This window comes from Anoplophora glabripennis, unplaced genomic scaffold (genome assembly GCF_000390285.2).
Source record: "Anoplophora glabripennis isolate ALB-LARVAE unplaced genomic scaffold, Agla_2.0 scaffold990, whole genome shotgun sequence".
Taxonomy (NCBI): domain Eukaryota; kingdom Metazoa; phylum Arthropoda; class Insecta; order Coleoptera; family Cerambycidae; genus Anoplophora; species Anoplophora glabripennis.
This window is the reverse complement of record NW_019417275.1, coordinates 68,356-83,678: the sequence shown is the minus strand read 5'-3', so window position 1 is coordinate 83,678 and position 15,323 is coordinate 68,356. Positions and strand designations below refer to the sequence as shown.

General features: G+C 37.2%; 1 protein-coding gene across 2 annotated transcripts in view; it reads right to left on the bottom strand.

The window, feature by feature from the left end:
• The window catches only part of LOC108914296, a 39,501-nt gene extending 25,265 nt beyond the window's left edge, over positions 1–14,236 (bottom strand). The window contains exons 1-4 of one of the 2 annotated variants that reach the window (XM_018720070.2): positions 14,070–14,236; positions 11,849–12,016; positions 9,884–11,175; positions 6,168–6,588 (exon numbers count right to left, since the gene is read on the bottom strand). In XM_018720070.2, coding sequence (XP_018575586.2) covers positions 6,168–6,588; positions 9,884–11,175; positions 11,849–12,016; positions 14,070–14,141 — 1,953 coding nt within the window. In that variant the 5' untranslated portion in view covers positions 14,142–14,236. Of the gene's footprint in view, positions 1–3,842; positions 4,004–6,167; positions 6,589–9,883; positions 11,176–11,848; positions 12,017–14,069 lie in introns of those variants that run through there. The other variant, XM_018720071.1, reaches the window with a different exon arrangement.
• Positions 14,237–15,323: the final 1,087 nt, after the last annotated feature.

The following is a 15,323-nucleotide window of genomic DNA, read 5'->3' as shown; positions in this document are numbered from 1 at the left end:
AAATTTCCCATTCAAGCCATAAAAATTTATTGCGCCATAAACGTTTTGAGACAGGCGTACGGAAAATCCTAACAGGCAGACAGGCAATCTATTGACTGGCTCTATCGACCTGTCTCCGTTTCGTTAAAAGTCATAATAGTCCAGTCGGCGGAGCCAAAAAACGAGCCGAAATGGCTGTTGCTTGATGTAAACCTGTTTTTTTTTAATCGAACCGGGAAAATGTGTACATTCGGAATATCGACCTGCGGAAAGCTGAAAACCATGGGAAGTTTGTTTAAATTAATGAAAAGTGCAAAATAATTCAAAAATGGCCCGTTTTTTCGGATATTATCGCTTATTATTCGTAAAGGAAGCCTCGGACGAAAAAAAGTAACTAAAGATTTTTTGTTCATTATTGAATGTTGTACAAGATAGGCATATTGGCGAACCAAAATTTTTAAAATTTGCATTGCAAAATAGCAATAAACTAATGAAAAATGTGGCACTTTTTCAGAGGAGCTTGACACTAATGAATCCTTCTACTTGCATTAATATCGACTAACTGCCTGTTGTCGTTTGGAGAAATTGAAGATCTTTAAAAAATGTTGTGCTTTGGGGGTGGCGATCGCCACATCGCCACCCCCTCTGGATCCGGGCCTGATCCTTTCTTGCATTTACAAGAAATTAGTTTAAGAAGAACTTCTGGAGCAGGTGCTTGGAGACTAGTCAGAGAGACAAGACCATTTTTGTCTTTCTTCCATCCACATTGATTGACGTTACATACTTGGTAAACATTGTAATTCTCGTGCATGCATGGAAACGGTTAGTTTTATGAAAAAAAATGAAAGAGACCCATTTTGTTAAGAAAATTGTGTAGTTTAATTTAATATACAATCATTTTTGTTGTAAAATCAACCAGAAACAAGATATGTCATTTTTTTCTGTGAATAGCGGTTCCAGCGGCAAAGATACACCGTAGAAAAATAAAAATTGGAAAAAAAAACAGTTCAAAATATGTACATATAATCTTCAAATATCAAAACCCAAAAATTTCTCCAGGTAATTTCACTTGGTTACCGGACTATAAAGGGTGAATTTATAAATATATGTTCGACTATGTTCTAAAATACTTATAATATATTTGTTTGATGTTTGTTTTAAATTTCTTACTTCTGGGGGAATCCTGTATTTTTTAAACAAAATTGTAAATTTTGAAGTGGTTTTAACGCTAATTGAGAATAGCCAGTTTTTACTACCGCATAACAAAGGAGTTCTCGCGAGTGCTTCACCAAAATAAAACTTTATGCCAATCGAGAGAGACAAATATTTGTGATGGTCACACAAACACACACACCCAGCTTATTTTTAACCGCGAAAATAAGTCTTGAGATAAACACTTCGGTGCCATTTGTAATAAAACTTTGTTTATCTCTCGAATTCAATTGCTTCGCAGTAGGTAGGTACTTGCGATTTTAATTTTGACTCGAAGGAATCGATTTTATATGTAAAACTTCAATTCGTTATACATTTTTTAACATTTAACAAGGATAGTCGGGTCGTTGCCTTGAGACACATAAAAATGAATTTTTCGTGATAATCTGGTCTATTTTGAGGGAAATTGATGTAGATTTGTATCTCTACCCGGTCGTTTATTTCGGTTCCAAGTAATTCTGTTGTGTAATTGTACAGGGTGAATAACATTTTTACGAGCATGTGTTCCGATGTTTCTGGAAATAAATCGACGCGGATTCAGTGTTTTAAACTTTTGAATTTCTACTTAGTGTAAATCTAATTGTTCGTAAGGTGTATCAATAATTCTTGTTACTCCGAGAAAAATTACTTTTAATTACGATCTGTTTTTAAATAGTACAGAGCAATAAAAACGTAGTAACAGTATTAACATTTCATGCATTCTTTCATATTTTGTAAAAATAAAAAAAAGGTCATATAAACATGCTTCGTTTCCCTGATACAGAGTGTTGGAATTAAAAAAATAGTATTTATTTAAGTTTTTTTACAATGTTTGACTTATGTTAATAAAATTTTAGGTAATGACGTAACTAATTATGGGTAAAAAGTTAATACACAAATATGGGAACCAGTGGCGGTGATATTGGGAAATTCCGTCAATAAGAACGCGAGAATTTCGACGCCACCGAGTTTACCAGACAAAAAGGTGTCTTCAAACTTTTGAGTTAAAAAGAAATTTATCCATGAAATGAAAAGCTCGCGTGTTTTCTGGCAAGATAAATTAACGAACAAATATGTGAATTAACAACAAAAATAAATATCTTTGTTTATTATATGTGAACGAAAAACAACCATTATCTCAATGAAATATTTTTCTTGAATCAACTTTGCAGTTGAATTCCAGATTGTTTTAACTCTTTGCAACCTTCTCCAGTTTTCTTTTTCATATTATATGACCAATCCTTTAACCTTTAACATATCCGCTATATCTTCTAATGGAGTCATTTCTGATAGTTCGTAATTTCGAATTTAATAAAACCCCATAAATTGTCTCCATATCGACGATTAACTGTTTTTTGTAGATTGTGGAATTGATTTTTCTATGTTTTTGCTAATTTATTCAGTCGAAATTTTTCCAAAACGACTCACATTATGTATATTTTATATTCACACTTTCAATAGTACTTAATAATTATTGTAGTGACAGGAAACATTTTAAACTTACGTGCGCCTACTAAGGATAGTTTAGTTTCGAGGAACAGGAGTTTTTATCGGTGATAAAAAGCTACGCACCTTTTTATGGCTGTCAAAGCGACAAAAACGTCATAGTTATATACACATTGTCATGTGGGTGTTAATTTATCTCTATGAAAAAATATTTTGGAATAAGTAGTCGTCAATTCTAGTTGTGGGCTACCCCTTTTACCGAAATAATTAAATTTTTCAAAATAAATTCGAAACAATTTATAAATCCGACAAATCAAGATGCCCGTTTCGAAAGATCTCTACCAGGAGCATAAAATATCAGAGAAAATTATGACAAGAAAAATTTAAAAAATTCGGAAAATTGGAAAAAATACCTTTTATTGCGATCCAGGATAAAAAAGTTATAGTTATTTTGCCTGACACAATATATGTAAATGTTATCATATGTTAAATAAAAGTAAAGTTTGGAGGAAAATACATATTTTGAATATGTTCAAGATGCTCAAGAGTATGATGCTCGAATCAGAAGGTTCAGGAGCATCAGATAAGTGCTCAGATGAAGCAGGGTCCGACAAAGACTATAAATATCTTCTTCTTCTTCTTTTAAGTGAATTTAATTTTTTTCTGAACCCACTTTTTTCGTTTACTTTTATGTCGAAATTTGGTCATAGCTCAAGATAAAATATACTCTGAATATTGTTTTTTTTTGGGTTATAGAGAACTGTTATTTTGTTTATTTTCATTGTTTGGTCATGAAATGTTATACTTATTTGCCTTTTGTTAATTTATGCTTAAGTTCGATTAATTTGAGATTTGAAGGTATCCAGAATATAAAAGTTTTGTTCTAATTCATTGAATTTTATCCCATGAAAATATATTTCTGGGTCTGCTCCGAGTTCCTTCCAATTTTTCATACTTTTCGCTTTGGAAACGAAATCTCGAATATTTTCGAATATTACCTTGACGCGGTTTGTGTTAAAAAGCGGCCCTTCGCGGAAAATAGCCAGTCCGACACTGTCCAAATCGCTACAAATTGACCGCATAGAAATGTTAAACAACTAAAAATAAACACCACGGGCCGGCGCCCAACCAAAAAGAACAAAACTATCGTCCGGCCCAGCGCCGCAAAGCGAAAACATTCCCCCCGAAACAATGCGTCTACTTATCGATAACTGATTCTGTCCGACCTCAACAGGTGGCGTGTCGATCCAGCTCTCCGAAGCCCGTCTGGCCAGCAAAGCGGGGGAAAACATGAGGTCCTCCTCATCGTCGTCGTCGCCCTGGTACCACAGCATTCCTCGATCGCGGACAGCGCGTGACAATCGCCGATCGCACCGGTTGAACTGCGCGACAACTCGCGTTACTGTGCCGAAGGTGTGTTAAAATTACCAGCTCGACGGCAGCGACGCTTTTAGACGCCATCCCCACCGCCCGCCTTTTATTTTACATTCGCGCGGCGGGCGAATATGCCAGAGAGGGTCTTGAATCACCGATACTAATTATGTAAAGGATGCCGGGTGGAATACCTGCGGTTTCTCATTGATCTGATGGGGAGATAAGGGAGAACAAATAACGTTTCGAAGAACGTGTCGACAAAAGGTTTCGATCTTCACTCGGTTATAAATTTTAACGATAATTCAACTTCATGACTCCCATCTGATTGTGAGACAATTGCTAAGTTATTAGCAACGTTACTAAGTTATTAACAATATGCTAACTCTTATCCAATTACAAATTTAAATGAGATAGATTCGAATCGAAATTGCTTCTTCAAAATCTTAAATGGAAAAATAACATGCGTTTTTAGCAATATTGCTAAGTTATTAGCAGTACCTACTGCCTGGTTACTAGCAATATTGCCTAGTTACCAACAATATTGTAACCTTCATTCAACTATAAACTTCTACCAAATTTTTTTATTTTTTTTACTTAAGTATTACTCAGTTATTAGCACATTGCTAATTTATTAACAATATCCCAATCTTCGGCTCTAATTATAAATTTAATTGAAAAATGATCTAAATCGTTCTTTTATGACTAAATGGATGCCAATTGATTGCTATTAGCAATACAAATTGTAATGTTATCAACGATACTACTAAATTATTATAAATACACAGTTACTAGCAATATCACTACGTTATTAGCAATATTCATAAGCTTTCGACAATGTTGCTATGTTACCAGCAATGTTACTAAGTTATTAGCAATATTTCTAAGTTATTGGCAATATCGCTGTATTACCAACAATACTGAAGTTATTAGCAATATTACTAAGTTACTGAGAATGCCGTTGAGTCATTAGCAATATTTTTAACTACTTTAAAATCATTGAAGTAACGAGTTAAATGATTCGTATCAATACAACTTTGTAGTCAGAAACATTGGGGTATAGCGAAATATAGAGGTAGAAAAAGCCATGCTAGAATCTACGACTTCTTTATGGAGCATATATATATTTTAAACAATATTGCTAAGTTATTAGCAATACTGCCTGGTTACTAGCAATATTGCCTAGTTACTAACGATACTGCATCCTTCATCCAACTATAAACTTTACGAAAAAATATCGTAATTTTTAGTTAACGAACTTATTAGCAACATTGCTAAATTATTAACCATAATAGAATCTTCGTCTCTAGTAATAAATTTCATTGAAAAATTATCTAAATCGTTCTTTTATTACTAACTGGAAGACAATTGACTGCTATTAGCAATATTGCAAAGTTATCAACGATACCACTAACTTATAAATATTATTTAGCTACTAGCAATATTACCAAGTTATTAGCAATATTTCTACGCATTTGACAATGTCGCATTGTTACCAGTAATGTTACTAAGTTATTAACAATATTTCTAAGTTATTGGCAATGTTGCTGCATTACCAACAATATTAAAGTTATTAGCAATATTGCTAAGTTACTGACAATGCCGTTGAGTCATTAGCAATATTTCTAAGACTATATAAAATCCTTGAAGTAATAAGTTAAAAGATTCGTATCGATACATGTACATATATATGTAGAAAAGAAACCATGCTAAAAATATTATGTACGACTTTTTATGTAGCATGTTTGTGAATACGTGCAAAATGTATGTATGACATATAATACATATTTCCACAAGCATCTGTTAGAGATATTTGGAAAGTATAAAACAGGTGTAATTTGTATTGATTATGGCATTAAGATCCTTTAGGCTAAGGTTCTTCCATTCGAGTAAGTTTATTTTAGAAAAAATTACAAGAAATTCCTTTCCCTTTACCATTGCAAAGTACTAAAGGACTAAGAGTTACTTCTTTCGTAGTTTACTGGTACCATTAGTGTAGAATAAGCAAAATAACAACCGCAAGCAAGTTAATTTTAAAAACATCAACCAAAAGTGGGGTTTACAATTACATGAAGGAACTTTAGTCTAAAGTGGCGTTCGACTATTTCCCTTAAATTCTCAAACGATCACACACACACACACACACAATCCACCACCTCGACCACCAGATTTGTACTCACCTGTTTAGCGCTGACCTTAACAGCGCTCGGGGGGTTGTTGTTGGACTGCCCGGGAATGAAAAGGCTCTCCGTCCGCTTGGGCTGGTTCGGGGAGGGAATGATGTCCTGGCCGAGGCCCCTCTTCCTCAGGATGATGTCCTCGAAGGGCGGTTGCTTGGTGGGCGACGGGTTGCCGCCCGACGGGGCGGCGGCTCTGGTCGCGTTGCCCGTCATCACCGACCCGTTCCTCGCGCTGCCTACGCCGTCGGCGACCGTAGGGACGGGGGTGGTGCCCCTCACGGCCGATGGCGCCCTCAGCGACCTGTCCGGCGTCTCGGATGGGCGGAGGGTCGCCGGCGTCCTGTCCACGGACGGCTGCCGCGAGTTCATCGCGTTGGTCAGTCGGGCGGTCGCTCTGGCGTACCGGCTGTCTCTCGAGTTGCTGAAAATCAGGAGATATGGTCAGTGTTAGTACAAAAAAAAGCGTTCCGAAAAAAAATAGTTTTTTGAAACCATCAGCAATATGGCAGTATGGAATTTGAAGCGTGAAGACACTTGGAGACATTTTTACAGCTCTGGAAAACTGACAGGTTACACAAGTTTTATTTCATCGAAGTTATGTAAACTTACACCCTAGCTCCAAAAGATTAGTCAATACAAGGCAACGTCAGCGGACTTGTTTACCTTTCCAGTCTTATTTATTAATTTTTCATGGAAGTATATAACTGCACGGAGGTGGAGTTGCAACTTTATTGTGGAAACTTCACCAGGTCATAGAACAAACAGTTTTAAGCAAAAGATTTAGGTCTACTTTTAACAAAACTTTGTGCGATTGGACTGTACTAAATTGTAGCAGGTAGCTAAAATTTAATCCCCGACAATCCGTCTTTGTCTATGCCGCTTCAATTTCTCGGTCCATTTCTCTTATAAGTAAACAATATAAAAACAGCATTTCAAAACATGAGGCTACTTTAAGCATCATAACCGGGTTAAGAGGGTTTTTAGTAATTCAAATAAAATTATTCAATATTATTATCAAAATATTTATTTAAATTTAATGAATAGACTTTTATTCCACACAAAAATATATGTATTTTGAAAATTCAAATTATGGTGAGTAAATGTAGTGTTGTATAAATGTACAATAAAGAAAATAAAAAAGTAGGTATATTAAAATTCATCCTCTGAATATTCTGATGAATTATCTTCGTCTCCTAGATTGATAACGATAGGTTCCACAGTAACGTCAATTAAATTATCGAGTTCCCACATTTTCTCCTCTTCTTTTTGTACATGATGTATACATCTTTGCCAGTTATCTGCAGTTACTCGTTCCAAGGAATTTTTTAACAAAATTTTCACGTCACTTAATTTAAACGTCGTATTATTTCGCGCTACATCTCCTTTTACCTGCGCCCAGACTAATTCGATTGGGTTAAGTTCACAGTGATAAGGTGGTAACCGTAGTACCGTTATTTGGCGATTTGTTGCCATTTCATCGATAACATATTTTTTCTGATCTTTATTAAGATTGACAAGTGTCAAAAGTTCCTTTTTCACCATATTTGTTTCAAAAGAAATGTTTTTTCCGGATAACCATTGAATTATATCGGCTTTCCTCCAAGCAGTCGTAGGCGTCCGCTCGGTCTGCCGTGAATGGTAACTGGCATTATCCATGACAATTACAGACCCCGGAGGAATAAGATCCAACATCTGTGTAAAATACTCTTCGAAAACATCTGCGTTCATGTCTTCGTGATAGTCACCTGTATTTTTAGATTCAAATAAAAGTAAACCGCCATCTACAAAACCACTGGCACTACCTATATGTGTCACTATTAATCTTCGCCCTTTACCTGAAGGTGCCTTGAACCCTGTTGAAAGTCCATCCAAAAATGCTTGTCGAAAACTTTTTACATTTTTATCTTGCCATACTTTTGTTACAGTATATCCCTCGTTGACCCAAGTTTCGTCTAGATAATAAATATTCCTCCCTTCGTCACGGAATTTTCTAATTGATCTTAAGTAGGATCTTCGCCAACAAATAATTTCATCTTTATCGATAAGAACTGACTTCCTGTTCTGCTTTTCCCAGCAAAAATTCAACTCTCGTAAGACGGCCCATAATTTGCTTCTACTGATTTTTGGCAAATCGTTGTCCTCTGAAAGTTCACTTAAAATTTTGTTTAGCGTTGGTATTTCTTTTTTAAAATAAAATGAGTGTGCTTTAGTCACTAAACACAAGTCGAATTTTACTCTACTGCACTAGCACGTCTTCGTATATTCAGCTCTAAGACTGGATTGATCTGTCACAATACACTGGCTGCTGCCCTATGATGTATCCAGTAAAATATACTAATGTACACCCAATAGAGTATAACTTCGAAATGTGTCAACCAGTAGTGGAGATACGAAGGGTCAATATCAGTAGGAGTCTTAGAATTTTGATGCACATGAATATTCTGCAAATTTGATCAGCGCTTTTTATTACCAACTGAACTGAATATGTATATACCCCAGTTTCAAATAAAAGATTTACTTAAAAAAAAAATTAAGTTAATTTTGATTAATAATTTTCAACTTCCAACAAGTTTATTAAAAAAAGATGTTAAAAAAAGACAAGACTGTTTCAGTTTAGATATTTGACATTCGGTCAGACTTTATTAAACTTCTGAGGAAACGGTATTAAATTCTATCGATATCCAAAGCTTCTATTAAGCATCGCTGCTAATAAATTATAATGCAACTAAAGACAAAATCGATATCGTGCCTTGATGTTCATTAATCGTTGCTGATATTCTCCCTGGAGCCTTCGTTTAGCCCGTCTGGAATGAGATTAATCATAGCCCTACAGAAAAGAGATTTATCTCGAGAGATGACCGGATTCTGAATTATTTTGCATGAAGTGATTTATTTGCGGACATTTTTTAACGCAAAAACGATACTTTGACCGAAAAATAAATTATCCAGGACATTGAAGTTACTTTGGGCTTGAGTTACAAACTATATTATTTCATACAGCCGCGAAGAAGCGGAAAAAACTTTGTTTTGCATTCATCAAGTTGTTGTGGACTAAAAAATATACTGGGCAACAATTACCAAAGCCATACGGTTTCTAACCCACAAGAAGAATATTCAAAAGGCTTATAATTTCAAAAACTACAGTTCTGCATTGTCTCATTGACCGTGACCAGGGTCAATGGGTTATAAATATAAAGTTCGATTAAAGTAATCTATGTTAATGAACGTGTAGTTGCGATTATTGGTATATAAGGAGCATTTTTATGGCCAAAATTTGTGTCTGATGTTATTGAGTTGAAGTTAATTGTTATAAAGCGTTCACAGTTTGTTTATAAGCAACTCAGTTTGTTTAGGAAAGTCATTATTAGTTAGTGTGCAGTTGGTTTTATCGTTATAAGCTCAAATTTACATCTTTGCTTATCATGTATAAAGGCTGTGCGGTTTGACTGCTTCCAGCTGAAATGTGTCAGTGCGTGTCATAAGCGTACACTTGGGAACAGATGATTCATTACTTTACATTCATTTGGAGTGGTTAGTGGCGACAAAATTCAGATAATTAAAGAAGTCTTTTTCATTTTCGTTTAGTGATGAAAAAATAACTAGTATCTGTCACACAATATTATTTATGAAACTTAAAATACAAAAAAAATAGTATTCATTTATTTTCGAGAACCAATTTTATCCAATTTTTTTTTAGCAAAATAAAAACCACTCACCTCCCTAGGCTCGGATCCACGCTGGGCGGCCGCGAGTACTGCTCCAGGTACTCCTTCGAGCTCTGCGACCCTATAGTCCCCAGATACGGCCGGTCGGCGGACACCCTCCTCCTGGGCCCCATTCCCAGATTATTATCCTCTGCCGCCCCCGCAAGAGACGGCCTCGGCTTGTTCATCCCCGTGGGGTACTCGTTGCCCGGGTTGTTCTCCACGGAGTTCGTCGGCGACTTCCAGCTGTATCCGGGATTATTGGGCAGCTTCTGCTGTTCCTGCTGGTAGTTCTTCTGCTGCAGCTTCATCTGCTCCTGCTGGTAGTTTTGCTGCTGGTAGTTCTGCTGCTGGTAGTTCTGCTGCTGGTAGTTCTGCTGTTGGTAGTTCTGCTGTTGGTAGTTCTGCTGTTGGTAGTTCTGCTGCTGGTAGTTCTTCTGCTGGAGCTTCGCCTGGTCCTGCTGATAGTTCTTCTGTTGTAGTTTCATCTGGTCTTGTTGGTAGTTCTGTTGATCGTTCTGCTGGTAGTTCTGCTGTTGTTGTAGTTTCGCTTGTTCCTGCTGATAGTTCTGCTGGTAGTTCTGTTGGTAGTTTTGTTGGTAGTTCTGTTGGTACGTCGAGTTGTTGTGTGGTAGTTGCTGGTAGGGTGTTTGATTGGGGATGTTCGGGCCTAGGGGTTTGTTGCCGATGTTGTTCGGTAAGGTGTGGTTTGGAATAGTGTTCTCTATCGAGTTCAGTCCCGGATTGAGGCTGGCGGGGTTCCCTTTCTTCTCTAGCCCCATCTGCATCAGGTCTTGGTTGTGCTTCTGCATCTCTAGGTACTTATCCCTTCGTTCCTTCAACCTCTCCAGTCCGGGTTGTCTGAAGTCTGGGGCGTATTGCTTGGCCACTGTATCTGCTATATCAGAGTCTTCTCTCGCGTGCGCAGCTGCTATATCTGCCTGTTCGGCTTTTCCCCTCGCTGTGGCCGTCCGGTTAATCGCGATGTCTGACTTCTGGAGGGCGATCTTCGACGCCCTCTGCGCCGCGTTTACGGCGGCGTCTATCCGTTCCCGGAACTTGGCGCTCCTCATCAGGAACAGTTTCTTCTTCTGGCTGGTGATCAGTACGTTGTTCTTGTACTTGCCTTCCTCTTTCTCGCCGTTGCTGAAGGTCGTCACGCCGTAGCCGTACTTCTTGTTCGCGTACCACTCTCCCTCGTACTTCAGGCCGTCGGACCGCTCGCTGATGCCGTATCCGGACCGTTTGTCGTTCTTCCATTCGCCCATGTAGGTCTCCGTCACGCTTGGGTCCATCGTCTCGTCCTGAAATTAGTCCGAGCGTTACCGCCTATAATGTAAAGCCTCACGACCGACGCGTCATCGCATAGTGACGTCACTACTAGTGGTTAATTATGTGAATTCCGTAAAAAGATTCGACAATGGTTAAAATATCAAAATTAAAGTTAGATCATGATTTTGTTTCAAACTGTTATACTGAGAAGAATTGTAGAACTATGCCTATCGACATTTTATCATTAAATTATTGTATAACATTTTTTTTTGTCTATAGTTTATCGACTTCAGAATGGAATATACGTCAAAGTTGTTTTAGGTTGACAAAAAGTCAAGTCAATTAAATAGTTTAAGATACTTAAATATTTCAAAAATGGCAAATACATTAAAATGATATTAGAAATACTTTAGTAGAATTATCTAGTTTTACTTACTAGTAAATTTTCTTTCTGTGTGAGATACAGAAAATTGTTATTAAGAAAAGTTCATCATAATGTTTAAAATTTAAGTAAGTTAGAAAGTTTAAGTTTATCATAAGTTTACCAGGGATTTTATTTCACTGATTTTTTAACACGCAAATATTTATCGTCCAGTTTCATCGCTCTATCGCCCTGTCACTACTAACGTGACGTCACCAACGAGGCGTTGAGGCTTTGCGAAAGTGGTTCAATAGATTATATTACAAAGTGAGATTCTTACTTACCTCTATGACGAAACTGGCGTTCGATTCGGACGGTTGGGAAGCATTCGTCACTGCTGACTGCGCCGAATCGGTACTGACCCAGGAGGCTGAGGAACCTGTCGATCTTATGCTACCGGATCCGCCTCTTTTCTCTAAGTCGCCGGTGCTTCGTTGTTTCTTAAGTTTTATCTGAAAAGAAGTCAGTGAATTGTAAAGAGATTCTAAAACCATTTTCAACCTTTGAAAACGTCAAGAAACTTGAAATAATAACACAGCCCACAAAAAAAAAGTGCCAGGTCCGAAAGACAAGACCATGGTATCCATATGGTTTTGGGGTCGCTGAATCCGAATCGGTTGTCGGTTTGACACGATTAGCTCTGGTTTAAGGTCAGTTCAATGTCAAATATAGAAAATCAAGTGTCAATAAACTAAACCTAAATCTACACGTTTTTGGGATTGCTTAATCCGAATCCAAAGTCGGTTTGACGCGATTACCTCTGGTTTAAGGTCAGTTCAAGGTCAAATGTAGAAAATCAATTGTCAACAAACTAAACCTATGTATCTATACGTTTTTGTGGTCGCCGATTCCGAATCCGGTGTCCGTTTGACGTGATTAGCTCTGGTTTAAGGTCAGTTCAAGGTCAAAATTTGGAAAATCAATTGTCAACAAACTAAACCTACGTATCTATACGTTTTTGGAGTCGCCGAATCCGAATCCGGTGTTCGTTTGACTCGATCAGATCTGGTTTAAGTTCAGTTCAAGGTCCAATGTAAAGCCATTTATGTTGTTCGTATTTGATCCTATGTAAGACTATCCTCAAAATATGGCACTCTTATTTCAATGTGCGTTAGGTTTATAACATCCATGTTTGAAGTGATTTATCTAACAATATCGGTAGTATTGTAGTAACCTAAGGAAAATTCCTCTTCGTTAAATATTCCTTATTTCTGTACTGATAGTAAAAAGCTTTCACTTTTCCGGCTTGCTTAGTATTTTTTTAGCCATGATATTAGGAACTCTGCTCCATTCTCTGCCAGGCCCAAATCTCGAACATCATTTACTTTTTTTATGATATTGTTCCTATCTTTTTCACAACGTGATATGGAATATATTCGTCATCATTAGTATCACTGGCAATATCAGTGATAGTTTCATTGCCACCCAAATTTCTCCCTTCTTTAATATCTTGGTGAAACCTTTCTCTCTGCTCAAACCCAATCAAATTTTTCACTTAGGTTTAAAACCAAATTATTTATATAAGTATATTTCCTATGTTGATTGATCTATTTCTATTAGAAAGTATTTAATAGACCTGAACGCTTCAAACGGACATCAGATTCGGATTCAACGACCCCCAAAACGTATAGATATGCAAGTTTACTTTGTTTTCAATTGATTCTCCATATTTAAACTTGAACTGACTTCAACCCAGATCTGACTGAGTCAAACGGACATCAGATTCGGATTCGGCGACTACAAAAACGTGTAGATACCAATGGGTTTAGTTTGTTGACAATTGATTTTCAACATTTAACCTTGAACTAACCTTAAACCAGAGCTAATCGCGTCAAACTGACAGCGGGTTCGGATTTGGCGACCCCAAAAACGTATAGATACATACTTAGGTTTAGTTTGTTGACAATTGATTTTCTACATTTAACCTTGAACTGACCTTAAACCAGAGCTAATCGTGTCAAACGGACACCGGATTCGGATTCAGCGACCCCAAAACCATATGGATACATGGTCTTGTCTTTCGGACCTGCCACTTTTTTTTGTGGGGCTGTGTAATTATTGTCAGGACGAAGTAAATTTTCAGGCAAAGAAGGAACTACCTAAGGTACCTGAGCCAAATAAGATCCACATTTTGAAGTTTTATGTATTACTCCTAACTATTCAGGATTAACTTGTATCAAAAAAAAGTTGTAGGTTATCAAGAAACCAATACGCTGCACATATATGCCATGATTTGGGCTATCTTTCTCTTAAGTGACGTCACCATAACGTGCGTGTGGGAACACCATAACCACAAACGACATTGTAAACAAACTGCTATAGTTGAAATTGCCAACAGTACAAATGTACAAAGGATTCAACGATTTATACAATGGAAATTATGCAGAAACCGTCAGTAAACAAATAGATAACATCCAGTTTATTAAACCCATGAAATGAATAATGATTAAAAACAACATGGACCTTATTTGACTGGGGTACCTTAATAAGAGTATTCTAACTTACAGTGAAGAGCCCCTTCTTGATGTTTCCCGACCCCAGGGACCGCCTCCTCACCGTCGGCTCCGCAGAGTTCATCTTCAGCACGAAGCCGCCCCTGGAGTCGTCCACCCGGCGGTCCCGCTTGTCGCTGGGCTCCGGGTTGGGCCCCGACTGGCCCTCGTTGCTGCGTAGCGACGTCAGCGACGCCCGCAACGCCTTGTTCGCCCTGTACTTCGAGGCCTTCCCGAAGGGGGCGCTCTTCCGGATGCCGTAGCCGTGCCGCATGCCCCTCATCCATTGTCCCTGGTACGTGCCTGCAAGAAACACAACTGTCAGTCAAGTCTAGAAGATTGTTCGGCTGTCTATACAGGGTGTTTCATTTCCGGTGTGCCAAACGATTGTAGATGATAGAGAAAGTAATTTTGAGCAAAAAAGTTCATATCTACATGTGTCCGGAACCCCCTCCCCCCTGTGGCGCTACGCCCCTTTAAAGGGGGCCATTAAGATACAATTTTATTACAATATCTCGAAATTGCTTTGAAATAAACTGATACAATTTTATACGTAACTTTGTTATTTGTCAAATTCGTAATTTTTTTTTCGAAAATCGAAGTTCTTGACCATTTCTACATAAAAAAGATATACTTGTTTCATTACGATATCTGCAACAGTTTTCCAGAAAAAGCCGAAAACCTTTTTTTAAAAAGATATAGGATGTTAAACTTCAAAAAATGTTTATAATTTTTTAAAATAATTTAAAAATTAGTAAGTGAAATAATTTGAAACTGGACATATGTATTTATGTAAACATTGTCCAAATTCTAAGGGCTTTTCATAAAATGTACATGATCCAGTGGCGGAGATACAGGGTATCGGTGGCATATTTTTCTAAATAAAATAGAACGCCACTGCTTTACGGTAACAACCATGATATTTTCGGATTCGTCTTTCAATTTTCTACGAATTACTACTCTCTTACGTTTTTCGAAAAAAGTCTGCTTTTTAAAATTACGTAGTGGGCTGCGATAGCAATTTTGACATTCCGAGCAGTTAGAAGTAAGAATAAGTAATGCATTTCATCAGATTCAAACAACAATAAATTTCGAACAAACTACATTTTCGTTATTAAAAAGATGTCGGACCCATGTTCGTGGGAATGGAGGTATTTTTGAGCATTTACTCAAATAAAATCATTAAAATGATGACTAATGTTATCAATTTCTTTATTCGGATATTTAACCGAATGATTAGTGCTTTTCATATAATGTAAGCAAAAGT